This window comes from Gobius niger (genome assembly GCF_951799975.1).
Source record: "Gobius niger genome assembly, chromosome: 12".
In the NCBI taxonomy this organism is placed as follows: Eukaryota; Metazoa; Chordata; class Actinopteri; order Gobiiformes; family Gobiidae; genus Gobius; species Gobius niger.
In genome coordinates, this window is record NC_136863.1 from 3273624 (window position 1) to 3301080 (window position 27457).

The window sequence follows — 27457 nt, forward strand, 5'->3', positions numbered from 1 at the left end:
GTAAAAAAACGCAACTTGCTATGACACCTGCAGTGGTGCTTATGGCCTCTAGGGCATGAGTTACTTAGCTCTGCTTTAAAGGGACTATACAGAGTTTAAAATGTTGAAATTATTTTCCTCCCCTTACATGTTCCAGCCATGTCCTACTGTGTAGAATACATACATTTCTGAAGTCCCTCCAGGTCTTTAAACTTGACACAATAACAGACTTGGTTTAAATGTTTTATTTGCTTCGTTGGAAACCAAAATGACTTCAGCAAAAACAGAACATTTCACTGAAAAAAACAACAGAAAAAGTGATGATTTGACTCTAATCAACGAATAGAAAAAGGCTTCAGGAAACGTGACAAAAACGGAGTCCGAACCGGGTCTAAACCGGGACCTGAACAAGAGCGTGAGCAGATATTTGGTCAATTTGGACAGTTCTCTTCCGTTTACCTTCTCTTAGATTCTCCGGTTTGTAAATAAAACGCCGCCGTTTGTTCTGATTTAGTGTAAACCGAGGCGGACTTTTTCCTGCATTAAAAAATGATTGAGTTTTGGGGCCAATCATGAGCTGCGCTTTTTAGCGTTTGGCAGAGTTCTGATGGAGAAAACCTTTGTCGTGACATGAACAGAAAACTAATTCATGAAACAGAGGCGCTGGGGCTGAACTCGTCATCAGGAAAATGAAAGAATTTTACAGTTTCAATTTGACAAAAACAGAATTTCTACAATGTCCTTCGCAGAAGCAGTATTTACAGAAGCGGAGGTCCATGCGGCGCTTTTGGGGGAGCGCTCGGAGTTTAAAAGTTTACGTTCGTTTACGGTCGTTCTCGGGTCAGAGTGAAACCGAAACGATGGACCGTCCCCCGAAGTCACTCTTTGTTTCACTCAAAGTTAAAATCGTAGTCGAAGTCCAGCGCCGTCATGTCGGAGGGCAGCCCCAGCGTCTCCGCCGTCAGCTCCACCAGCGTCACGTCGCCGTCAGGTCCCGCCTCCTTCTGCTCCTCCTGGTTCTGGTCCAGGCTCAGCTCCACCTCCATGCTCTCGTCCAGGCTCGGCTCCGCCCCGTCGCTGTGGTCCCCGGTCGGCTGCGGTCCTTGTTCCGGGTCGGAGCTCAGCTCTTCCCCCTGGGCCTGCTCCTGGCTCGACTGCTCTGGTTCCGGGTCGGGCTCCGCGTGCTTCTGCTGCCGGCGAGTCTGGTACCGCGTCTGCCGGGTCTGGGGCGGTTTGGCGGCGGGCGAGGCCTTCTTGCGGCCCCTGGTGCGTGGTCCTGGTTTGGGTTCGGGGGAGGGCAGCTCCGACTCCGGGTCCAGGTTTGGTTCTGGAGGAGGCTCGGTTTTAGTCGGACTCGGCTCCGGTTCGGGCTGGGCCTGGATGATCCGCACCAGCGGGACCTGGAGCTGAGGCAGAGTCTGGGCCAGCGGCAGCGGACTTTGCTTCTCGGGGTCCGACCCGGTCTGGTCTTCAGTCTCAGCTTCCACGAGAATCACGTCGCCCTGGAACAAAAAGATCAAGGTTCAGTGAGACTCTGCAGGTGAAGCAGAAACAGAAATACTCAGGGCAAAGGGGCTGGAAACTCCCCATAAAATTCCAGAAATATTTTCAAAACTTTAAATGGACTTTAAATTTAACTTAAAAATTTCTAAATGATGAAATAAACAATATTTTGAATTGAATAAACAACTAGTTAACTATTAGTTGAACTAGTGAAATACTTGTTTCTCTCTCAGTGTGTGTGCATAACCGCCTGCCACACGCTGTTCTTTATAAAGCCATTTTAAAGCTGCACTTTCCCACATTGCGTTTGTTTACAGTGACCTATTGTTTTTCTACTGGACTCCAATGGAAATGACTTTGAGTCATTGATACTGAGCTATTTGTAATATTTGTTGATTCTAAAACACTGATTTATGATTGAATGAATTGGTTTCTAGTCTATTCTGTAGGCCTACTGCATCGAGCGGCCTCAAGGTAATATAATATAGGGCCCCCTGTGACTTTTTGCCTGGGCCCCAGGGCACTCTTGCTACGCCACTGTACCTGTGTGTCCAGAATGAGCTCCACCTCCAGCGTTTGAAGGGCCTCATGCGTCTCAGGAGCCGCCTCAAGGACAATAGCCTGACTTTCAGGGACACTGGCCTCCTCAGGGGCCTCCTCAGGGGCCTCCTCCGGGGCCTCCTCTGGGGTCTCCTCCGGGGCCTCCTCCGGGGCCTCCTCCGGGGCGGCCGCCACAGGGACACTCGCCTTGGGGACGCTCGTCGCAGGGGCCGCTTCAGGGACACTGGCCTCACTCTCCGGGACACTGGCCTCACTTTCGGGGACACTGGCCTCGCTCACAGCCTGGGTCGGAGCCTCGTCGTCAGGTCGCTGCTGCTCATCCTTCCCCTCTGCCTCGGGAGGAGCTTCTGGAGCCGCGGTTGTTGATGGAGACTCTTTTGGACCTGGAAAAACATTCAGACGACAAAAGAATCAGCCTTTTATTTTATTTTACAGCAACGAAAACGGTTTTGATGCGACTGGCTTTGGAGAGTAGGGCTACACAGTATATCGCATAAAATATCGTACTGTGATATTTGGTGATGTGATATCCGTATCGCATCACTAAAGTCTGACTGAGATTGTCACATTTTTTTGAAAACTCAGTCAAAAACAAAACATTGAACTTATAAACGTGTGGAAGTTCAGTCTAAAGCCCTATTCGCACGGGATTAGTTTTATCTAGGGACCACGTGCGATTTGTAATAATCACGGAGAATGTCTGATGTTAATCCTGTGCGAAGGCGCCATGTCAGTGATTTGCTGAACTCCGAGGTCCTGTGATGAAACTAATCCAATGCGAACAGGCATGTCTGTGATTTGGACAGAAACGGGAGGATCTGACACTCCATTATTTTGACAAACAGCGTCGTAAAAAAACCCCACACTGAGCTGCTTTTATCTGTCATTAATTCAACTCTCATTACATTCGTTTTTGTTGAGATTTAGTTATTTCAATTAGGAATTACCAGAGATTGCAGAATAAATTGAGCTAAACTAAACAAAATTTCAGAACGCAATCATAAAACACGAATTTTGCAACACACGCGTTGTAAAACTCATGTGTAAAAGTCTCATAGGACGAGTTACTCAGAGCCTCCTCTGCTCGTCGATATTAAGCGTCAGGTTTCAATATTAGAAATTATAGAGCTTATTATTTGCATTTCCGAATAGGGCTTCAGTTAAACTTTAGGCTGGCCTTGACATCTGCTAAAGGCACTACTGATGAAAATTGGCTCTTTCTGCCAACTCGGGCACATTTACGTTGTATAATGTTGATTAACTTGCACCGTCACTTTTCAAACACATAAACCTTTCCTAATTTACTACAATTTTAGTCTTGTTGTGGTGCTGATTTGTTCTCGTTTTGGCACAATTTGCTGAATAACTAGCTACTTACAACGTGTGCTTAATTAGAATGGTTTAGTGAAATATCGCAATAATATCGTTTTCGCATATCTCAAGTTACTTCAATATCGTGCAGCCCTATTGTCGGCGAGATGGAAAACTCCTGTATGACTGAGAGCCCACACAAACCACACATTCGAACAGAGGGTCTGCGGATGACGTCACAAAAGCTGCCGTTTACCTGTTTGATCTTTAGCTGCCGCAGAACCGTCTGCTTCGTTCATCGACCACACGGAGGCGATCTGGAGCCCGGACTCTTCAGGCGCTCTGGACTCTGCGGCGCCGCCTGGTGGTGGGGCTGGAGTCGCACTGCGGGGCACAGGTTTTGCCTCCGGCGTCTTGGTCGCGGCGGTCGTTGCGGCGCTGGTCTTGGCGGGGGTGGTCTTAGCAGAGTTGGCGGAGGTGGGGCCCATGCTGCTGGAGCTGAACAGGATCCCGAACAGGTCCTGGGCCTTGGCGGCGGCCATGCTGGTGCTGAACTTGTCCTGGGTCTTGGGTCCGGAGCCGAACGCCGCCGGCTTCACGTAGACGCGCTTGGCAGGTTCAGGCTCTGGGGGCGTCACCGCGGGATACCCCTGAACAGCCACCGGGGGCAGCACCAGGGGCGGAGGGGGGATGCTGGGGTTGATGGGAGGGAGGAGCCCGGTGGGAGGCGGGAGGTACGGGGGCGGGGGGTAGGAGATGGGCGGGAAGGAGGGAGGGGGGAAGGAGGGTGGAGGGAAGGCCGGGGCGGGCGCCATAGGTAGCACGGGAGGGTTGACGGGCAGCAGCTCGGGTGTGGGGATGATCTGAGTGGGAGGAGGGTTCGGGGGCGCGCTCTGGTCCGCGGCGGGTGGAGTCACTGACGGGTTGGCAGGTTCGGCTTTGGCCCCGAGAGCTCCGCGGCGGTTCTGGAGGCCGGGTCTGATCTTAGCCCAGGCCGGCGCGCTCTGGGACAGTTTCTCCGCGATCTCCTTTGCTGCCGCCATCGACTTCTGGAAGGCGTCTTCATCGGAGGCTTTCTCCTTGGCTGCGGCCTCGTCATCCTTAATGAACGCCGCCGCCACCTTCTGGGCCTCCTTCATCAGAACGCTCTCCTTCTTCTTCCAGGTGAACTTGTTGAAGGTTGTAGCAGCGGCAGCAGCGGCCGGAGACAGGCCGGACTTGGCGGCCTCCTGGCTTTGCTTCTTGAGTTTGGCTCTCATGGCGGGGCTGGGGCCGCACATGACCTTGGGCGGGTCGTAGGGCCGTGAGTCTGGCTCCTTCTTCGGCTCCGGTTTCTTGGGCTCGTATTTGGGTTTGGGCTTGAAACGCTCCTCGTCGCGGTATTTGGACTTATCGTAGCGGTCATCGTAGCGGTCGTCGTAGCGGTCGTCGTAGCGATTGTCGTACCGGCGGCTCTTGTATCTGTAGTCGTCGCGGTAGTCGTCGCTGTAGCGCCGGTCGTCCTCGCGGCGGTACTTGTCGCGGCGCTCCTCCTCCTCGCGGCTGTAGCGGTATTTGTCGTCCTTCTTGCTCGGTTTGGGCTTGTCGTCGTTGTCGATGTCCTTCTTGTGGACGGGCCGCTCCGGAAGCTTCGGCTCCGGAAGCTTTGGCTCCGGAAGCTTCGGCTCCGGAAGCTTTGGCTCTGGAAGCTTCGGCTCCGGTTTGTTGTCGATCTTGATCTCCAGTTTGAGCTTCGGCGGCGGCTCCTCCGGCCGCGGCTTGAACTCCTCCGGCCGCGGCTTGAACTCCTCGGGTTCGGGCGCCTTCTTCTTCTTGAGTTTAGGCTCCGCTTTGGGCTCGGCCTCGATCTTGGCCTCGATCTTGCTCTCGGGTTTCAGTTCCTGGACCTTGGCTTCCTCCTGTTTCCGTTTAGCGCCGGCGGCCTGGCGGTCAAGATTACGCTTCTGCTCGTAAACCGGGTTCTCCTGCATCAGTTTCTGAAGGACACAAAGCTCAGTAACTGCTCCATTATAGACAAAACAACAATGATTTTCTACACAATTTGCCGCCTTAAAAATGTCTCTTTTTGTGTTTAATAATGCAGAATTACTTTACAAACACATAACATATTAACAACTAAATATATGATTGATTTGCCGTGTGCTTGATCCAAAAGCGCGTGGATATAAGTGCCAATGTTCAATCTGGCTCTTGCAGGTTCAAAACAAGCCACAAGGTCAAGATATGAGAAGCTTCAAAACCTGTGTTGCTTCAGTAAAAGGTGAGAACAGATCGGTGACATTACTCACAAAATGATTTGATTGAACTCACACAACACCCTAAATAATAGTTTTCTCTCCATTATAGCCCCATTTGGACAGGACTGAAAGAGGACAGACACGCGAGACCAGTTCTGAGTTTTGAGGTTTGAGTTTCAAGTGGCTTTAGAAGAAAGCGGTCTGGAGCGGTTCGTAACTGGCCAACAGGAGGCGCTGTGGAGCTACATTCATGCCGGTTAATGTAGAGTGAGAACAACCAATGCTTTTTGCCAAGTCAACTCAGAAAGCAAAAAAGTGGATTTTAAACGTAGATGTTTTCTAAATGCATCGTCTCACAGGAGTCCCAGATCATAAACAGCTGTTGCTAAAAAACTAGCTTTGTTTTGCTAAAAATTTAGCTCCATATCAAGTTGCCGTTCTCTCAGAAAATGACACTGATCATCAAAACAGGTCAGCATTTGGATAAATATGACAAACGTATTGTATATCTGCATTTAGGCTATGTATTTCTCTCAAGTGTAGAGAGATCAATGATTATCCATTCAGCCCCATCCATAGTAATGATCCCGTGTGGCCTGTGAAATTAACATGGCTGCTCCATCTTCTCCTACGAAGCATGTTCCTTAAAAGGGCAAAAAGGAGGGAAGCCGTGCCCTCCACAGAGCTCCAGAGCCTGTCAATTACAGACTAAGTGTTCCACTTTTTAGTGCTGATGTACAAAACCCAGAGTGGTTAAAAATATGACATTTAGCCCAGCGTTGACACATGGCTCATCAGCCTGGCTATCTCCAGACTAAATATGTGTAAGTGATATTTAGTCTGGGGACCACTAAATCATTATCTCGTAGGAGAGGTGTGGTTTACGATTGTCCATAGCCGTTTATCAGGCTCCACAAATGTTTATCATACGTCTGCTCGTAGCCACAGCCAATCGCATCATCGCATCAGACGACATATGACGTACCTGCTGTAAACCTTTGAGCTAGGGCTGCTCGATTATAGAAAAAACAATCACGATTATTTTAGTAATAATTGAAATCACGATTATTCAAACGATTATTTGTTGCCTTAAAAAAAAAATCTTTATTTTATTTATTCATTTTATTATTATTTTAAAAAACAACTATGGACTACATTTTCTTTGGACAATAAAAGCATTTTTTTCAATATGCTCCCGTTTCTAAACTAATCCTATAGGGATACCTGCCCCCTGCTGGCCAGCCCTCACACCTGTCCAACAGAGCCGCGCGGCCTGATGACATCATCACACAGCGCTAATGTTTTTATGTCAGACCAAAGCCTGAGCCTTTAGCTTCTGAAATATGAAGGGAACAGGAACAATCATCTCAGCAGCATGAAGTAATAAGAGTTTGTTTGAGCTCCGCTGATCTGCTCCTGAAGAAGAGTTTTAGACTTTTCTACTAAACTAAACCAGTGCCTGAGCAAAGGATATCGAGGCTTCTAAACAGCTGTTCTCCTTTCAGCACAAGGTGAGCTCTTAACAGCGGCGTTATCTCAAGAGTTAGGTATAAAAAATATGAGTGTGATATTATTTACAGTTCTGTCACGCTGCGCTGGTGTTTCGGCTGATCAGACACGTCACACAAACCGCACAGGATGGACTTTTTAGCTTTGGATGAACACGCAGGAGGGCATCCTTAATAATCATTTGTTCTCGATTATGCTATTTTTGTGATCGTCTAGTGTAATAATCGAAATCGTAATCGAATTTCGATTAATTGCACAGCCCTACTTTGAACTAAACTATTTAGAACACGGTTTGAAGCTTGATCGAAAAACGGCCTTGCGTCTGCTGCTGTCATGTTTGATCTGTAAATAAACCTTTTTTTTTTTAATCCGTTAAACTACAGGCGTATGTCGAAGAGCGCGTCATCGTCTCGCCGTTCCTCCTCGTTCTGTGATTGGTCCCAAATCCACACGAAGATTTCGGCCATGGCCCCCGGGGATTCCCAGGCTAATGGCTCATAGTCATTTCTAGAAACTAAAAAACAAACCTGCTCGTCCCTCGTCTTTTCCTGCCCTACCTTGTATTTCTCGTTGTGCGCGTGTTTGGTCACGTGCTCCTCGGCGCAGATGGCGTCGCCGTAGAACTCTTTGCACAGGAGGCAGAAGAAGCCCCTCACCGGCAGCATGAACTCTGACCCTGCGACACAAAGAGCACGGCGTTAAAGCCCGGAAGACCGACACGGAGCAACGTGTTTACCTGCGCCGTCCCCGTCCCACAACCTGAATCAAAAAGGGGGAGAAGAACAATACAATGGAGAGTGCAGTGATTGGACGGTCGGAGCAGAGCATCCTGGGAGTTGGAGTTTTTTTTTTTTTTTTTTTAAAGCAGAACCTGAAATAAAAACGTGATGATGATTCTGAGGATATTTTTGTTTTCAGCGAAAGAGAGAAAACAGAAGCAGAAAAACGACAATGCGAGAGTTTCAAATAAAAGTCAGATTTCTGCTTCCGATATCGCTCTGCCACTAAAAACCAATCGGCTGAGACAGAAATAGAAACAGAGGGCGGGCTCTTGCTGAAATGCATCTTGGGAGTCGTGGTTTACGTACAGCGCTCCTTCTGCAGTTTAGGAGGCGCAGATCCAGTTTAGAACCTGGAAAAGGGAGAGGCTGAGACCGGGGGCACAGAGAGGCACAGGCCGAACGCGGCGCTTATAAAGGCTCACGGCTCACGTTTGGCACCGCCGTAAAGTCGCGTGGCGCTCACCTTTGGCGGGCTTGGTCAGCTTCTCCACGCCCGCGTCGCCCTTGGAGATCTTTGTCGGCGCCGGAGCCCAGGGCCGGTCGTACGGGTCCAGCGTCTGAGGACAAACGCCGCGGTCAGAACGTGGGAAAAACAACTCTTGGATTCAAATGTGACACCAGGCGTGAACCAATCAGGAACAACGTTTAACCTGTTAACCCCCGCCTTAACCGAGCACATTTTCTCCAGTTCGGCTTTAGCCAAATCTAAAAGCTTCCGACAGCCCGTAGGCCAGTGCCTCATTTGAAAGCCAAGACCCACAAAACTGATCTAAACGGATCTTTCTACTTGCATTGTTGCCGTGCTGTCACATTTTTTCACTTTTGTTGCTCTTTTGTCGTGTTTTCGTCTTTGTTTTCATCACTCTTCTTCTTCTTCTTCTTTCTCGCCTTTATTCGGGTAATGCTAAACTGGAGAAAAGTGTGCTTGGATCAGGCGGGGGGGTAGGAGGTTAAAAGGTTGTGCCTGAGCCGCGTTAAGGCCGAGCAGCAGGGGGCAGTGTTCAGATTATAAACTCTTTTAGCGCTGACATGAACAATAACGTCTGGCTGTGGAAGTGGGTGAAGAAGTCACACAGTCACGGTCAGTACATTTCTGTGGCGGTTAATAATAATAATAACAATAATAATAATAATAATATCTCTGTTCCTGTAGAGCGGACCTTGCGGTGCGTCTTGCTGTGGAGGTGGGTGAAGAAGTCGAACATGGCGCCCGACGTCACGTTGCAGCCCTTGCACCAGTGGTTTCCCGCGTCGTAATAATCAAACGGCTCTTCTTGCACAGCGGGCGGGGCCACGGGCTTAGAGGGAGGGGCCACTGGGCGAGGGGGCGTGGCTGCTTTGTGAGGGGGCGGGGCTGCTTTGCGGGGCGGAGGCGTGGCCGCTTTCCGTGGGGGCGTGGCTAACTTCTCCGGTGACTAAAAGGACAAAACAGAGAGCACAGGTTAAACTGTCTTTAAAGGACTTGGACTCGTTTATATGGTTGGTATTTCTGTAATCAGGAGAAAGTCCTTACCTTTGACGGGTCCGAGCGGAAAAATGAGTCAGAAAATGCGTCACGTTTTAACCCGACAGTTAGCGTTTTTATCTCAGAGTTGGAACAAACGGGCCGGAGCTACATTTAAACGACACACTCAAGTTTTCTGCTCAAACGTCAAACACACTTTACACTTTCACATGAGATGCACCGATCCGATACTGATATCGGAGCCGATACTGGGAAAAAAGTATGAGATCGGGTATCGGCTACAAATATCAGATGCTGAACCAATACCTGATTTAGCTCACTGTTTTAAAAACACAACTTTCAGACTAAATCAAAGTGAATATGGACATGCAAACGTATGCAAAACACTGCAGCTAGCAACAACATGCTAAAGCTAACTTACGCTGAGACAATAATTATGATTGGATCACCTAATAAAATAAAAAAGCCACGGCTGGTTATAGAATAACTGATAAAAACATAGTAATGATCACATCACTTTATGTGAGTCGTTTGTATTCGTGTACCTTAAAGGCCAGTCATGTCGCCGATACTTAGTGTCCAGTGATCCTTGAATAATGTTTTTCCATTAGTTTAAGATAAGATAATCCTTTATTGATCTCACAGTGGAGAAATTCACTTCTTTACATTCGGACTTAAAGGGGGGTATTATGCACAATTGACTTTTTCAAGCTTTGTATCACGTTATTATGACATTCCCTAATTAAAAACACGCCTGAAGTGTTGCCTTGGCACATTCACGTATTTCTGAGTAATCTGTAAAACTCTGATGGCGGCCATTTTAGGGATAGGTTTGCCCGAGTCCTCCTAGGAACGCCCCCACCTCCTGGAGACGCCTCCGAGCTTTCGTCACCAGCCGAGTAACCAACCACTGCTCCTCAGCAGAACCCCCTCCCCACTGATGCCACAGACAGCGTGTGGAGGGGGCGTGTCTAAAGGCTCAGAGGTTCTTAAAGAGACAGAGGCCTATTTCAAGACATTCACTACAGCCATTTTGAGAGAGCAATTTTATACAAGGCAGTTATTCTAGTTTACTGCATTTACAGACCAACAGAAGGTTTGTCATCATTGTAGTGTGATATAGACTGGTGCTATGGGACTGAAAAAAGCATAACACCCCCTCTTTAATAAGTTTACTCAGGGTGTGCAAAATAGACAGGAAATGTGTTAAATATAAAAAAACAAAACTAGAGGCATCTTATGTACAATGAGTAAAAGCAAAAGTCTTAAGGGGCAACAATAAGGAGATAAAGAATAAAATAAAAAATAGAATAAAAGATATAATAATAGATCTAATTGATATGGATTGTCTCGTTTGCAAGAAAAGACTCACACTTGGTATCAGTTAATATCGGATATCGGCAGACACTTAAACCCCCAGTATCGCACCGGAAGCAAAACATCTGGATCGGTGCATCTCTAACTTTCAAACAACGGCACCAGCACCGTCCTGTACAAACGTCACAAACATTCGGGATTAACGGCTTTTATAAACGCGCCGCGCTCGTGTCTCGCGTCAGTAACGGCTGTGAGGAAACAAACATGTTAAACACATTTAACTAAACTAAACTAAACTCCATTTCTGAACCACACCCTGTGTCTAAACCGCTTAACACTTACCTAAAGATGGGAGCAACATCTACGTCACTGAGAAGAGGAATGATCAATGGCCGCGGGCTGCTCTGTAGTACCTCCATATCGGCGCTAGTACCCCATTGGAATGCACTGGACTTTAGACGCGTGAAAAACAACTTTAGAGCCTGGTCCCCAATTTTCTTAAACTTTCTACAGCTAGATATCGCTCTTGTGATAACGCTGGGTTAGTTACAATTAAGGAGACCAGGCTTACATTGCTTTGTTTTCCAATTTTTCCAAATTTCTTTCCCCCTTTTTCCTCCATATTTTCTCATTTCTTGACATTATAAATTTGCATATCTTCCAAACAGTTATTTCAATAATATCTTGTAGACGGGATATTGGCCTCCTCTGCCCAGAACGAGTAAATATTTGCTCACTTGCATCCCCAGTGAGTAAAAGGTCTGACTCAGGGAGGGGGCGTGGCCTCGGATGTTGCCCCCATCTTTCTCGCACTGATCCGTGTTGTACCTTGTTCTTGCTGCGGCGTTTCTCGGGGCTTCGCTCTCGTTTCTTTTTGGGCGCCGGCTCGTGTTCGGAGGAGGATTTCCGCGGCCGGTCGCCCGGGGCCAGGCCCAAGATGGCCGCCACCGCCTCGATCTCGGTGCGCTTCTTCTCGGCCGCCTCGTGCTCCCGCCGCAGCGCAGAGATCTGTGACATCACTTCCTCCTGCAGCCGGCTGATCTCCTGCAGCAGCGGGTCCTTGTGCCCGTCCTTCTCCCGCCGCTTCTTCCTCAGGAGTTCCCCTGGAAACCACAGAAGAGGCGTGACGAAAATGAATCAAGGCTGGGTCAGAAACTATGATGGAGATACCTAAATTTGCCTAATAAAGCCGAAAGCTTGTCATATACCCAAGGATATTTAGTGTAGAGAAGTATTAAATGTGTATCCAAGAGTTCATCAACAGATAGAACTGATAATTGATCTGTAACATCACGACAATAAAATATTACTTTATTGATCTTAAAATGGAGAAAAGAGGCAATTCTAGGGGAGTGACTCAGGGGCGGCTCTGTACCTTGTTGTTTGCGGAGGCGCTCCAGTTCCTTCATCAGGTACTCTTTCTTCTTCATCCTCACGTCTCGGTCCTGTTTGAGTTTCTCTCGCTCCTCCATCACCTGCCACAGTTCAGACTCTTTATACTTCAGTTCAGACCCTTTATACTTCAGTTCAGACTCTTTATACTTCAGTTCAGACCCTTTATACTTCAGCTCAGACCCTTTATACTTCAGCTCAGACCCTTTATACTTCAGCTCAGACCCTTTATACTTCAGGTCAGACCCTTTATACTTCAGCTCAGACTCTTTATACTTCAGTTCAGACTCTTTATACTTCAGTTCAGACTCTTTATACTTCAGTTCAGACCCTTTATACTTCAGTTCAGACCCTTTATACTTCAGTTCAGACCCTTTATACTTCAGTTCAGACTCTTTATACTTCAGTTCAGACTCTTTATACTTCAGCTCAGACTCTTTATACTTCAGTTCAGACTCTTTATACTTCAGCTCAGACCCTTTATACTTTAGTTCACACTCTTTATACTTCAGTTCACACTCTTTATACTTCAGTTCAGACCCTTTATACTTCAGTTCAGACTCGTTATACTTCAGTTCAGACCCTTTATACTTCAGTTCAGACCCTTTATACTTCAGTTCAGACCCTTTATACTTCAGTTCAGACCCTTTATACTTCAGTTCAGACTCTTTATACTTCAGTTCACACTCTTTATACTTCAGTTCAGACCCTTTATACTTCAGTTCAGACTCGTTATACTTCAGTTCAGACCCTTTATACTTCAGTTCAGACCCTTTATACTTCAGTTCAGACCCTTTATACTTCAGTTCAGACTCTTTATACTTCAGTTCAGACCCTTTATACTTCAGTTCAGACCCTTTATACTTCAGTTCAGACCCTTTATACATCAGCTCAGACTCTTTATACTTCAGCTCAGGCCCTTTATACTTCAGTTCAGACCCTTTATACTTCAGTTCAGACTCTTTATACTTCAGTTCAGACTCTTTATACTTCAGCTCAGACCCTTTATACTTCAGTTCAGACCCTTTATACTTCAGCTCAGACTCTTTATACTTCATCTCAGACCCTTTATACTTCAGTTCAGACTCTTTATACTTCAGCTCAGACTCTTTATACTTCAGTTCAGACCCTTTATACTTCAGCTCAGACTCTTTATACTTCAGCTCAGACCCTTTATACTTCAGTTCAGACTCTTTATACTTCAGCTCAGACTCTTTATACTTCAGTTCAGACCCTTTATACTTCAGCTCAGACTCTTTATACTTCATCTCAGACCCTTTATACTTCAGTTCAGACTCTTTATACTTCAGTTCAGACTCTATATACTATAAGCTGCAGTTACACGTATGACCTGAGGTGGCAGTAGTGAGTATAAAATGGCAAACTTGTATCTAGCCCCTTTAATGTCACGTGTAGTTAATGTCACGTGTAGTTAAAGTCACGTGTAGTTAAAGTCACGTGTAGTTAAAGTCACGTGTAGTTAAAGTCACGTGTAGTTAAAATCACGTGTAGTTAAAGTCACGTGTAGTTAAAGTCACGTGTAGTTAATGTCACGTGTAGTTAATGTCACGTGTAGTTAATGTCACGTGTAGTTAATGTCACGTTAGGGTTGGGCGATGTCCCCTTAATTGGCCGTTGACGATGTTTACAGTGAACCATCGTGATTATAAGCATTTTTTTAAAGACATTTACATAGCCTATATATATGCTGCATATTACTATGTATGTTAGGAAAATGTGAGATTGCAGGATAAATGGATCTAAACTAAACATGATTTGAACAGAGTCACGGACACGACTTTTGCAACAGAAATGTGTTCGTCTGAGAGGAGACTACTTATTCAGAGCGTCAACTCCTCAATACAAAGACTCTTATCACACTAATACAAATGTAAATCGGAGCTTATTATTTGCATTTGCTCAGTTTTAACGTAATGTTTAAGAAACAGTGGGTGAACAGGACAATATTTAGCAGTTTGCGTCGTAGCCTACATTTTTGAAGCCGCTCCACGAGCCGCCCGGTCCGTGAGCTCGTAACCTCGTACCTCCTGCACCGCCTCTTTCTCTCCTCTCTCTTTCCTCTCTCGGGCCTTCGTGAGAATAATACGCGCGCTCAGCGAGCTCCGATGTGAGAGCCATCTCGTCATTTTAAAACGGTTTAAGTTTCCGTACGAAGCAAAGCAAAGCAAAACCACGCGCTGTTAAACTCTGAGCAGCAGAGAGAGAGAGAGCCCCGCGCGTCAGAAATAAAGCAGCTGTGTCTTTACTTTAATAATTACGGCCAACACATCATGGCTTCTGGCAGGTACTGACACTAGCGCGCATATTAGTTACATCCGTGATTGAATTTACAGTGCAATCCCTGCAAAGTTTGTAGGTTTACAAGGCCTACAGATGATCAGTGCCTGTTTCTGACAGGATGGGGCGTGGCTTCACGATGGTGGCTCTACATCGTGATGTTGCTTATTCATCATGGCACAACCCTATGTCACGTGTAGGTAAAGTCACGTGTAGTTAAAGTCACGTGTAGTTAAAGTCACGTGTAGGTAAAGTCACGTGTAGGTAAAGTCATGTGTAGTTAAAGTCACGTGTAGTTAAAGTCACGTGTAGTTAAAGTCACGTGTAGACAGGCGTGTGAACTCTGACCTTCTGCTTCTGGCTCTCGTTGTTCTGCTCGTCGTTAAACTGTCGATCTTTCTCTCCGTCTGCAACAGGAAACACGTTAACGTCACGTATGTCAGAGCTTCTGAGGTCGTGGTCACGAGGGTGAGGTACTGACCCGTGTACTGGCCGTAGGGCATGGCGGGCGGCGGATACATGGGCCACTGCGGCGGAGGGGGGTAGGCCATGTAGTTGGGGTACTGGGGCGGGTACCCGTGGGGCGGGGCGTACGGGGGGATCATCACCTGAGTGGGGGGGTAGGACACGTTCAGGGCGGGGTGAGGCGGGGGAGGCACGGCGGCGGGGGCGACGTCAGGAGCGGGCTGAGTCTGCTCCCGGCTCTGGTCCCGGCTCTGGTCCCGCTCTCGTTTGGGGCTGTAGCTGCGGCTGCGACTGCGGCTGCTGCTCCCAGACCTTTAACGACAGATTAAAGTCACGTGTGGCGGAAACGGCCCCGAGACCCGAACGAGCGCTCGCTTTAATGAGACAAAGACATGACAGATCTGAGGACTGACCGCGAGCTGTCCGAGGAGGAGTAATGGCGGCGCCGCGGGGGGGACTTGGGCGGCCGGTTTCCTTGGAGACGCTCCTTGGTCCGGGCAGCCATCTTGGAAAGGTCAGTGACGTTGAGGTCCAGCCCGATGGTCTTCAGCAGGTCCTGGACCTTCTCATACTCCTCCAGCGCCTGCCGCTCTCCGGGCTCCAGGGGCTCAGTGCCCGGGGGCACAGCGCCGTGACCGCCGAACCTGTGGCAGAGGAGGAATCATTACTGACCCGGTCTGACCTAGACTGACCCAGACTGACCCGGACTGACCCCGGACTGACCCCAGACTGACCCCAGACTGACCCCAGACTGACTCCAGACTGACCCCAGACTGAAGATTAACAACAGTCACAAACTTTCGCCCGGCCATGTTGTGAATTCCTATGTACTTGGGGTCAGGTGACTGTCATGTGACGTACCGGTCATGTGACGGCGGCTGCAGGTCGCCGTAGAGATCGTCCTCTGTCACGTCTGCTGTGTACAGTTCCTGGCTCTTGGTTGGCTGCTCGGGCGCCTGGCTGCTGCTGATTGGTACGTCAGTGTCTCCGTACAGGAAGAGCTCCTCGTCGTCGATGTCGTCGCGTTTCCCGTGGGCTTTGGCGGCGGCTTTAGCGTCGTCCTGTCGTGCCGCCGTGCGAGACTCCAACAGCTCCACGATCTGCCTGAACTCTGCCTCCCCCATGTGAGGGTCCGCCTTCAGCTGCGCCAACATGGCCGACACGGCGGCCGGCTGCAGCCCCCGCACCGCGGCCACCAGCTGATCCGCCATCCGCGTCACGGAGTCTGAGGGGCCGGAGGCGAGGCGCGGGGAGTCCACGCTCTGGGAAAACATATCGTCATCATTACCATCATTAAGATAATGGCGGCCATAAACACCGGGGAGACTCCGGTTCTAAGTGGTCTTACCCGCACTGACGGCGAGTCCTCGTCCGGCCGTCTCTTCAGGATGGATTTCGTGGGCTGAGCGGTGGCTTCAAGCCGTTTTTTCGCCGACTGAAGTTCATCGTAGTCGCGGCTGGAGGCTGAGCTGGAGCGGCTGCGGCGGCGACTCTTACTGCGAGCCCCGCCCCCTTTACTGTAGCTCCGCCCCCTGCTGCGGCCTCGGCTCCGTGATCGAGACCTGGACCGAATCAGAGTCAGACCAGGAGCAGGAGTTACTTCCACGTAGCATTTTGACTCTGACTCACCTCGATCTGCTCCTGGACCTGGACCTGGATCTGCTCCTGGACCGGCCTCGGCTCCGGCCGCGGGACTTTGGCCTGGAGGCGGGACTTCGAGACTGACTCCGCTGCCGGCTCTTACTGCGGCCGCGACTCCTGGCTCGACTGCGCTCGTAATCCCTAAGCAGAAGAGGAGAGTGTTTCATGAAGCTCGTCACTCCATGATCAGCGGAGACAGATAGGCTGTATCCGAATGTCCACACTATCCCCAAACCCTCATTCACTACACAGGCCCGCACTATATAGTCGACTATATAGTCACCGATTCTGTTGGCGATTCGGACACAAGCCACTACTTTCTCCGCGCTGCGTGACGTCACGCGCGCTGCGGCGTGCAGGTATGTTTTTTTTTTTTTAATCTGAATTTATTTATTGTTACAAGCTTTTATTTTATGAAACAGAACGGCTGTTTTGGCACTTTTACAGGCTTTACTATCATCACAAAAAAGCAACAACAAAAAAAAGTCACTCCAGGGTGAGCTCAGAGACGCCGAAAGTAGGTCAGAGCCCGGTGTCCGAAGCGCCAGCAGATTGAGTGATTGAGCTAAAAGTTTGCGAAAATCCGGGAATAAAGTATTTCTACGATAAAGATCAACCAGACTCATGAGACAGTGGAATATTTATGGATTAATACGAGTCAGATACGCTTTTACTTCACATGGATTTCACGTGAATGGCTTGGATTATTTGAGAGGACGCTGTCGGTCATTTAACAGCGCAAGCTAAAGGTTAGCAGCTAACGTTAGCATCTTGTCACCGTAACCGGTTATATTTTGGTCATTTATTCATGAGAAACACAAACACACGACTGAAACAGCTGATTTACTTCAGTCGTGTTGTTTAGACCTGTCGCCGTCAGGCTCTTCTCTGACACTCGCAATGCATTGTGGTCTATATTGACCCGTTTAGTGACCATCGATGCTCACTACTTTTCCAGATCCATTGTGGGAAATTTCGAGTGCACTACTTTTTTGTCTCTGGACATTCGGAGACCCCTACAAAATGGCGTGACCACTATATAGTCACTATATAGGGAATAGTGTGGACATTCGGATACAGCCATAGTTACCTGTCGGGCTGCGGGCCGCTGTTATTGGCTCGATCGTTGCCCACGGTGATGACGAGGTTGCGGTCGAGAGGAACTGATCGAGGAGACGCTGATCTCTGAAATGAAAACAACTTTATCAAAGAAGGGCATCTGACACACCTTTAACGTGAAAGCTCCTGTGCAGCCACAAAGAAAACGCATCTCTGATTCCTACGGCTTAGCTTAGCCTCCACTCGCTACATGCATCAGTAGGACGGCTCCGTCATAGAAAAACAATAATCACCATTATCTTTAGTAATAATTGAAATCACGATTATTCAAATGATTATCAAAAAAACTAAATTATTTATTAATATAACTATTTTCTTTGGACAATTAAAAAAGACCAAATTGTATTAAATATTAGGGCTGGGACAAAATGTCGGATTGCAATACTTTGTACTGCAATCCCAAGTATTGATAGTATCAACAGAACAGAGCGGGGCCTAAAAACCCATGTATTATCTTAGCATTTCTGATCAAATAAACACGACAGCCCCGCGATTGAAGCGCGATGATGAACAAGAGAAGTTTTACATTGATGAAATGAGCTGCGCAGCTCCTGTTTTTTACCACTCGAGGCACAAATGTATAAATGAGCCCAATGCAGGAGAGAGTCTTGTTTTTGTGCTGTAGTATCGTATTATTAGTTGAATCTGTCACAGATTTGGCATCACTTCTCTCTCATGTCAGAGACGCCTCTGGACTCAGTGAAACACTATAATACTGTCTATATTCCAGTATTGTAAATAAGACTTCATTAGTATGATGTCAACAAAAAGAAAAATACTAGGAAGGAAGTAGTAGTAGTAATATTCTTCTTTTTTTTTATTAAGATGTGACACAGATGAACAGAGACAGACCTGCTCAGATGATGGAACTGTAAAAAAAAAACAGAGCTTTGGAAAAAGGTGGAGACTCAAACCCAAAGTAAAGCTCATTATTTGATTTATATTTATATACTTGCATATTGTTTGGTAGAGTTAATACATTTTGGGCAGAACTTTGAACTGCTACATTGAGTTCTTGTCACAAAATAAAGTGCAAATATATATACATAATTATCGGTGTCATTATCGGTTATCGGTTCAAATTGGCATTATCGTGCATCACTAATTGATACTTTTTCACATATCGCAATACCTTAAACACTGGTGTTTGGAGGCATTTTTATCCTGAACTCCTTTGTTTTGCAGTGACAGCACTTTTTGATCTTAATACTTCAAAACTGTCAAATGGCATCGGGTTTATAAACTTTGGACACATGACTGTTTTCTTTTAACTTTTGAGGTAAACATATTACAAATCATAATTTCTTATTGTATCGCGATACGTATCGGATCGGCCCCGAGTATCGCGATACATATCGGATCTTGACAAGAGTGGATCGTCCCAGCCCTGATAAACATGTGCACGCTTCAAAATGAATCCTCTATTGAGAGCCCGGTCACACCTGCCCAAGCAAACTGAGGCCTGATGACATCATCACACCGCGCTGTTTATGTTCACCAAAGCATTAGCATTAGCATTAGCATTAGTCAGTAGCATGTGAATGTGCATGAAATAATGAGTGGTTAGCCCTATGTTGCAGTGGCAGAGTGGTTAGCCCTATGTTGCAGTGGCAGAGCGGTTAGCTCTATATTGCAGTGGCAGAGTGGTTAGCCCTATGTTGCAGTGGCAGAGCGGTTAGCTCTATATTGCAGTGGCACAGCGGTTAGCCCTATATTCCAGTGGCAGAGTGGTTAGCCCTATATTCCAGTGGCAGAGTGGTTAGCCCTATATTCCAGTGGCAGAGTGGTTAGCTCTATATTCCAGTGGCAGAGTGGTTAGCCCTATATTCCAGTGGCAGAGCGGTTAGCCCTATATTCCAGTGGCAGAGTGGTTAGCCCTATATTCCAGTGGCAGAGTGGTTAGCCCTATATTCCAGTGGCAGAGTGGTTAGCCCTATATTCCAGTGGCAGAGTGGTTAGCTCTATATTCCAGTGGCAGAGTGGTTAGCCCTATGTTCCAGTGGCAGAGTGGTTAGCCCTATATTCCAGTGGCAGAGTGGTTAGCTCTATATTCCAGTGGCAGAGTGGTTAGCCCTATATTCCAGTGGCAGAGTGGTTAGCCCTATGTTGCAGTGGCAGAGTGGTTAGCCCTATATTCCAGTGGCAGAGTGGTTAGCCCTATGTTGCAGTGGCAGAGTGGTTAGCCCTATATTCCAGTGGCAGAGTGGTTAGCCCTATATTCCAGTGGCAGAGTGGTTAGCCCTAGGTTGCAGTTGCAGAGTGGTTAGCCCTATATTCCAGTGGCAGAGTGGTTAGCCCTATATTCCAGTGGCAGAGTGGTTAGCCCTAGGTTGCAGTGGCAGAGTGGTTAGCCCTATGTTACAGTTGCAGAGCGGTTAGCCCTATGTTGCAGTGGCAGAGCGGTTAGCCCTATGTTGCAGTGGCAGAGTGGTTAGCCCCTGCTGTAGGACTGACTCCTGATCCCCGGGGGGAGTGTGTTGATCCCCGGGGGGAGTGCGTTGATCCCCGGGGGGAGTGCGTGGCTGTGGCCGGCTCACACTCACCTCTCTGGGCGGCGCTGAGCTCCAGTGCTCGCTGTACGGCCCCCGGGAGTCTGAAGTGGGGTACGCGGGGTTGTAGGGCCTGGGCCCCGGGTAGCCTCGCTGTCCTCGGCCGCGGTACATGTCTGTCCGCGGGAGGAGGGCGCTCCTGGAGGCGGTGGGTGCACTGGCCGCTCCGCTGAAGGGGCTCGGTCCCGGGTGAGTCGCGCAAAGGGAGTTTTTGTAGGAGAAAAAATGGTTCTTCGGTGTTTTCTGAATGAACCTCGCGACGCACGGACCGCGGAAAATGGCGTCGCGTTTCCGCCTCCGGTGTTATTGTTCACACCGCACCACAGCGCCCCGCGAGGACAGGAGCGGCACTGCGCATGCGCCATGTGGTTTGGATCGGTGTAATGACGGAAACGGCTCCCATTCCCGTCCCCAACTGAACCTCTATCCACTTTATCTGTTATGTTTCAGAAACATCACTGTATCTGGAGTTATGTTTCAGAAACATGTTTCCGATCTGCGTAAACACAATGACCACTGGGGGGTATTTTACATTATTGCAAGTATTTGGTAGTTATGTCAAACACGTTTTAACGCCTTAACTCCCACGTGAACCGAGCACATTTTCTCCAGTTTGGCTTTAGCCCAGTCCAAAAGCCTCTGGGAAAAAGCTGTGAAAATAGCAACAAAACTGAGACGAAAAAAATTATGGAAATGTGACAAAAAAGTGACGAAAAATTGATGAAAAGGTGGCAAAAATGCCACAAGAAATTGACAAAAAAATGACAAAAATGTGACAAAAAAATGACAAAAAATTGACCAAAAAAATGACACAAATTTGATTTGAAAAAAAAATGACAAAAATGTGACACAAAAATGACAAATAATGACAAAAAAATGACCAAAAAGTTACAAAAATGAGTTGAATACCCAACAAAAAAATAATGAAAAAAAAAATATCTGATGACGTGAGGAAAAAGATCCTCTCGGTTCAGGCGGGAGTTAAGAGGTTAATCATTATCCTACACTTTGCTGATTAGAAAATACAATATTTTTTCTACCACAGCTACACAGCTAAAACAGTGTGGTCTCCTTTGCCTGTGACCACCTGGATAAACAGTCAGTAAAGTGAGGGATTATCATGGCGTTGAAATAAGTGAAAGCCGCCGCAACTGTCACACTGTTCCTCATATGTTTTAGAGAGGAAATATTATATTTAATTGTGTTGGTTACCTTTTTAACCGGCTTTTTGAAAGTCAGTGTTTGGTCTAAATAGAGCCCTAAGTATTTTGTTTTTGTTGCATTTTTTAGTGCCTCTCCATCCACATAGATGTTAGGCATCTCTTTTGTATTATTTGTTTTGTGAAAATACATTTCTCCATCAACTTGCTGATTCACTGAAATAAAATGATAATTATTTCTTACAACAGATGTTATCCATATAAACAAATCCTATTTTCAATATGCACGTTAAGCCCTATACCTGATTTTGCTCATCTTTTTATTTTTATTTTACAAACAATGAAAGATAAAGCCACTATATTGAAATGTTGTGTTCAGACTCCCTCCTAACCATATGTAACATCCCAGATTCTTCACAGGGACAAGTTTATAGGCACATTTCATATATAAACGCTTGTAACTGGATGCAGTGTTTTATTCCCCACAAATGTCTAAGTTTACAATATACTAAAGGAGGACAAAAACAACTTCATTTCATTATAGAAAGATCTAAAAGTACTAAAAGTGTGATGACGCTGACAGTAGATGAGTGACCGCAGGTGAAGAACTGATAAACAGCTCAGAGTCCAGACAAACAAAGCTCTGTTTGAACAAAGTAAAGTCCATCATGTTCCGTGGCCCATTTCCCACTGTGTCAATGAGCAAGACACTGCAGACCCATCCCGCTGCTCCGTGATCACAGACGTCTGACTCCAAACGACTGTAAATCAACCTGACGCAGAATCAGAGGCAAAAAACATGCTGCTCAGGAATAACACCTGACCTGGAGGTAATTTCGTTGTATAATTATTATACAATGACGAATAAAGCACTTACTTAATGGAAGAACTGACATAAAGCAACAAAGTCTGATACAGGAGAAAACGTTTACAGGTTTACTGCAGCTAAAAACACAACACGAAACTCACTTTCACATCGTGTACATTCTGTTTATTACATTATTAGAACATAGACACAGGTATTCAGGCTGTGGTTGGTTTGTTTTGACCATCCTCTCTCTCTGATTGGTCCGTTTAAGCCCTCCTCTCTCTCTGATTGGTCCGTTTAAGCCCTCCTCTCTCTCTTTTTGGTCCGTTTAAGCCCTCCTCTCTCTCTGATTGGTCCGTTTAAGCCCTCCTCTCTCTCTGATTGGTCCGTTTAAGCCCTCCTCTCTCTCTGATTGGTCTGTTTAAGCCCTCCTCTTTCTCTGGTTGGTCCGTTTAAGCCCTCCTCTCTCTCTGATTGGTCCGTTTAAGCCCTCCTCTCTCTCTGATTGGTCCGTTTAAGCCCTCCTCTCTCTCTGATTGGTCCGTTTAAACCCTCCTCTCTCTCTGATTGGTCAGGCGTTGCAGAGGTCTCCGTTGCAGCAGGTCCAGCCCGGTCTGGAGCAGTTCTTCAGGACCGTGCAGCCTTTCTCTCCCGTTTCTGAAACAAACAATAACAATGTAAACGTCCTCGAAGCTGGAAACGTCGGAAAGTTTAATGACGCAAATATCAGACAAAACATGGTCCAAACTAACTTATTCCACCTGAAGAGTTAAAGGAAATATTTGCTTTTAAAAACGGTGACGATTGTTTTTGTCAAATTGCCGTTTCGCTGTTTGGTCCAGTGTTACCGGCTGAATATGGAAGAAGAGCTTTTCAATTGTGTTTTGAAGTTATTTAACCTCTTAACTCCCACCTGAACGGATCCCATTTTCTCCAGTTTGGCTTTACCCTAATCAAAAAGCGTCTTGGGACAAAAGCACCAAATGAGAAGAAAACAAGGAAAAATGTGACAAAAACTCAACCAAAGAGTGACAAAAATTCAACAAAAATTCAACAAAAATTCAACAAAAATTTAACAAAAATTCAACAAAAACTCAACAAAAAAATGACAAAAAGTGACAAAAACTCAACAAAAAAATGACAAAAAGTGACAAAAATTCAACAAAAAAATGACAAAAGTGACAAAAATTCAACAAAAAAAATGACAAAAATTCAACAAAAAAGTGACAAAAAACTCAACAAAAAAATGACAAAAATGCAACAAAAATTCAACAAAAATTCAACAAAAAAATTACAAAAAGTGACAAAAACTCAACAAAAAAATTACAAAAAGTGACAAAAATTCAACAAAAAAATGACAAAAACTCAACAAAAAAGTGACAAAAATTCAACAAAAAAATGACAAAAATGCAACAAAAATTCAACAAAGATGTGACAAAAACAACAAAAATGTGGAAAAAAATTAAAAAAAAAAAAAAACATACAAAAGGTGACACAACACAGCAACAACGCGAGGAAAAAGATCAGTTTTGTGGGTCTCAGCTTTCAAATGTGGTGTTACACAGACCAATATAATGGCCAAAGAGGCGGGTGGTAAGAGGTTAACTCAATAAATTGGCAGTAATGTTGTCATGTATGACGCACACTGTTTCATCAATGGGAAAAAAATGTTCAAACTTCTTTGTGACAGAAACAGAAAGAACAGAAAGGCCTTTTATAACAACTCAACATCTCACAGCCGTGACATCATGTGTGACGAAGACGACAATCCGCCAGACTAGTGTTAGTGAAGCTGCTCGAGCGGTTCTTCAGTGTCTTAAGTGTCTATGCAGCAAACGCCAAAGCAGCAAAAAAAAGACACATAAACATATAAATCAGCTTTGAAGGTCTTAGCTTTCAAATGAGGCCTTCCACTGGCCTATAGGCTGTGGGGAAATGAGCCACGAGACACTGTTCTTTTGAAGACCATGCAACTTGATAACCTCACAAAATGTATGGAAATAGTAAAATTAGTAGAAGTAGTAAGTTAGTAGTAGTAGTAGTAGTAGTAGTAGTAGTAGTAGTAGTAGTAGTAGTAGTAGAGGTAGTACTGACTTCTGGTGTAACAGGCCTGTGGCTCTGGGCCTGAGCACTGCAGGACCTGGTTCAGGACCACCAGGAAGTCGTGTCCGTAACATCGGATCTCATTCTGAGCTGAAACCACAACAGGAACATTATTCACAAAACAAGACTAACATATGACAGACCAGGTTTAGTCCTGGTTCAGTCCTGGTTTAGTCCTGGTTTAGTCCTGGTTTAGTCCTGGTTTACTCCTGGTTTAGTCCCGGTTCAGTCCTGGTTTAGTCCTGGTTTAGTCCTGGTTCAGTCCCGGTTTAGTCCTGGTTTAGTCCTGGTTTAGTCCTGGTTTAGTCCCGGTTCAGTCCTGGTTTAGTCCTGGTTTAGTCCTGGTTTAGTCCTGGTTTAGTCCCGGTTCAGTCCTGGTTTAGTCCTGGTTTAGTCCTGGTTCAGTCCCGGTTTAGTCCTGGTTTAGTCCTGGTTTAGTCCTGGTTCAGTCCTGGTTTAGTCCTGGTTCAGTCCCGGTTTAGTCCTGGTTCAGTCCCGGTTTAGTCCCGGTTTAGTCCTGGTTCAGTCCCAGTTTAGTCCTGGTTTAGTCCTGGTTTAGTCCTGGTTCAGTCCTGGTTTAGTCCTGGTTTAGTCCTGGTTTAGTCCCGGTTTAGTCCTGGTTTAGTCCCGGTTTAGTCCTGGTTCAGTCCTGGTTTAGTCCTGGTTTAGTCCTGGTTTAGTCCCGGTTTAGTCCTGGTTTAGTCCCGGTTCAGTCCCAGTTCAGTCCTGGTTTAGTCCTGGTTCAGTCCTGGTTTAGTCCTGGTTTAGTCCTGGTTTAGTCCCGGTTTAGTCCTGGTTTAGTCCCGGTTCAGTCCCAGTTCAGTCCTGGTTTAGTCCTGGTTTAGTCCTGGTTTAGTCCTGGTTCAGTCCTGGTTCAGTCCTGGTTTAGTCCTGGTTTAGTCCTGGTTTAGTCCTGGTTTAGTCCTGGTTCAGTCCTGGTTCAGTCCTGGTTTAGTCCTGGTTTAGTCCTGGTTCAGTCCTGGTTCAGTCCTGGTTCAGTCCTGGTTCAGTCCTGGTTTAGTCCCGGTTTAGTCCCCGTTTAGTCCCCGTTTAGTCCCGGTTCAGTCCCAGTTTAGTCCTGGTTTAGTCCTGGTTCAGTCTCAGTTCAGTCCCCGTTTAGTCCCCGTTTAGTCCCCGTTTAGTCCCGGTTCAGTCCCGGTTTAGTCCTGGTTTAGTCCTGGTTTAGTCCTGGTTTAGTCCTGGTTTAGTCCTGGTTCAGTCTCAGTTCAGTCCCCGTTTAGTCCCCGTTTAGTCCCCGTTTAGTCCCCGTTCAGTCCCCGTTTAGTCCCCGTTTAGTCCCCGTTTAGTCCCGGTTCAGTCCCGGTTTAGTCCTGGTTTAGTCCTGGTTTAGTCCTGGTTTAGTCCTGGTTCAGTCTCAGTTCAGTCCCCGTTTAGTCCCCGTTTAGTCCCGGTTCAGTCCCAGTTTAGTCCTGGTTTAGTCCTGGTTCAGTCCAGCACTGACCGGAGCAGAGCGGCAGCAGCAGAAGAACCAACACCAAATGGACCTTCATCTTCAGAAACTGGTCCCAAACAGGTCCAGGTCAGATCAGAGCGAGAGCTGAGGCGTCCGGACCAAGAGGGCTTTATATAGAGAGGAGGGGGCGGGGCCAGGGGGAGGGGGCGGGGCCAGGAGCTCTTTATACGGAGCGGAGGGGGCGGGGCCAGGAGGAGGGGGCGGGGCCAGATGAGGAGCTTTGTCTTTGCTCATTTTCATAAGGCACTGAAACAGGAACAATGTGTGAATCAAACTGACGACGTTTGTGGGAAAAACACGGATCATGAAACATTTATGTCGGTTTCACACGGAAGAACATCAGAGTCTGACGCAGAGAAAGTAAAGAATCAACAGTGAAGCTCAGAGTCCCATCGATCTGTCCCAAAAACAAACAGAAGTGAAGCAGAACTGACCTCACTGACCTCACTGTCCTCACTGTCCTCACTGTCCTCACTGTCCTCACTGTCCTCACTGTCCTCACTGTCCTCACTGTCCTCACTGTCCTCACTGTCCTCACTGACCGCGGCGCCGGCACGACTCGTCCAGGGGATTTCAGTGCAGAGTTTCTTAATAAACTCCACTGTACAAATGAAGAAGCTCATTGCATTTTCAGCCAGACCTTCCTTGAAAATCTCTCATTTTCTTTATTCAAGTCAAATTGTTCAAACTGTAAGACACAAAACCAAACCCTGCTCAGTCCGGCCTCGAGTCGCTCATAAAACTGTTGTATTTTTAGGTATAAATACTTGATTGTGTGATTCGCTCACGTCGCTCACGCTGTTGTTCCAAACAGAAGGAAACTCTCACTGTTCATGTTTGTTTGATGAACAAATAAATAAAATTATCTGAGCTTATTTGTTGGTCATTATTTCTTTGACAGTGCTTCATCTTAATCCTGTAATGTTTAGTCTTTAACTTGGCCATCACAGACACAGCTAAGCTAACAAGCTAACCCGCTAGCCTCATTGTGCTGAATATTAGCACATTTATTGCGATTGGCACATTTTGGTGAATGCAGTTCATTCATTCACATTGATACTTACTCGATCTTCTTACATCCACGATAAACGTGTTTCTGACGTCCCTCGTTGTCGTAGGAAGGTGTTAGCGGAGCCTCTGCAGCCCGGCCTGTCCCGGCGCGGCCTGTCCCGGCCCGGCCTGTCCCGGCCCGTCCCGTCCCGGCGCGGCCTGTCCCGGCGTCTACTGCATAATACACTGGTATCATGAAATAACGTATAGTTTTATATAAAGACTGTTTATATAATATACATAAAAACGTGATACGCATCTTGTTCGAACATGAAATTATCTTGAGAAAACGTGACACCAGCGTAAAAATAAGACACACACAATTGGCTTATGCACAGTTTCCCCACGTGACGTCTTCATGGACAGTCAGCAGACGCTGGACTTCCTGTCAGCGATCGTTTACGTTCACAATTAGCAGGTCCCACACAAATGTAGAGAAGCTCAGGATCTGGTTAAGGACAACGAGTTACTGATGGAGTCACAGCAACGTGTTACAAACATTATGTTCACTGTGAACCCAGCACCCAAAGGAAACGCCAGCTATCGTAAGGGGGCGGAGCTTTATCTTAGAGCTAAAGGCTAGTGTTGAAAAAATGATAATATAACATGTAAACAAGTCAATATTATTTAAACTAACAGGACGATTCTTTTTGCGCAGCTCGTTCAAAACTTTGCGCTAGTTTTATTTTTTATTTTGCGTTAGCCGCGTTAGCTTCAAGACAAAAACATCCACG

General features: G+C 46.7%; 2 protein-coding genes across 2 annotated transcripts; both read right to left on the reverse strand.

Moving 5' to 3' along the window:
* Nucleotides 1–215: 215 nt before the first annotated feature.
* znf318 (zinc finger protein 318) lies at nucleotides 216–20421 on the reverse strand. Its single transcript, XM_079567165.1, has 16 exons — nucleotides 20123–20421; nucleotides 17551–17645; nucleotides 16449–16601; nucleotides 16168–16381; nucleotides 15681–16081; nucleotides 15233–15463; nucleotides 14836–15131; nucleotides 14703–14761; nucleotides 12040–12139; nucleotides 11493–11767; nucleotides 9043–9297; nucleotides 8346–8439; nucleotides 7658–7776; nucleotides 3611–5330; nucleotides 2026–2426; nucleotides 216–1481 (listed from the first exon to the last, which is right to left on the reverse strand). The coding sequence occupies exons 1-16, from the start codon at nucleotides 20240–20242 to the stop codon at nucleotides 870–872; spliced, it is 5145 nt and encodes a 1714-aa protein (XP_079423291.1). The 5' UTR covers nucleotides 20243–20421; the 3' UTR covers nucleotides 216–869.
* Nucleotides 20422–22345: 1924 nt separating this feature from the next.
* On the reverse strand, nucleotides 22346–25800 carry LOC306971432 (uncharacterized protein). Its single transcript, XM_079567707.1, has 3 exons — nucleotides 25662–25800; nucleotides 24191–24289; nucleotides 22346–22753 (listed from the first exon to the last, which is right to left on the reverse strand). Exons 1-3 carry the CDS (start codon nucleotides 25708–25710, stop codon nucleotides 22668–22670), a joined length of 234 nt encoding a protein of 77 aa, XP_079423833.1. The 5' UTR covers nucleotides 25711–25800; the 3' UTR covers nucleotides 22346–22667.
* Between the last annotated feature and the right edge of the window lie 1657 nt (nucleotides 25801–27457).

Excerpts from the sequence above, each read along its gene's own strand:
- LOC306971432 (XM_079567707.1), bottom strand. The coding sequence starts at position 25,710 with ATGAAGGTCCATTTGGTGTTGGTTCTTCTGCTGCTGCCGCTCTGCTCC. Across the intron at positions 24,290-25,661 it reads GCTGCTGCCGCTCTGCTCCG|CTCAGAATGAGATCCGATGT; the intron begins GTCAGTGCTGGA and ends TTGTGGTTTCAG. Across the intron at positions 22,754-24,190 it reads ACAGGCCTGTTACACCAGAA|AAACGGGAGAGAAAGGCTGC; the intron begins GTCAGTACTACC and ends TGTTTGTTTCAG.
- znf318 (XM_079567165.1), bottom strand. The coding sequence starts at position 20,242 with ATGTACCGCGGCCGAGGACAGCGAGGCTACCCGGGGCCCAGGCCCTAC. Across the intron at positions 11,768-12,039 it reads GCGCCTCCGCAAACAACAAG|GGGAACTCCTGAGGAAGAAG; the intron begins GTACAGAGCCGC and ends TGTGGTTTCCAG. Across the intron at positions 7,777-8,345 it reads GCTGACCAAGCCCGCCAAAG|GGTCAGAGTTCATGCTGCCG; the intron begins GTGAGCGCCACG and ends TTTGTGTCGCAG.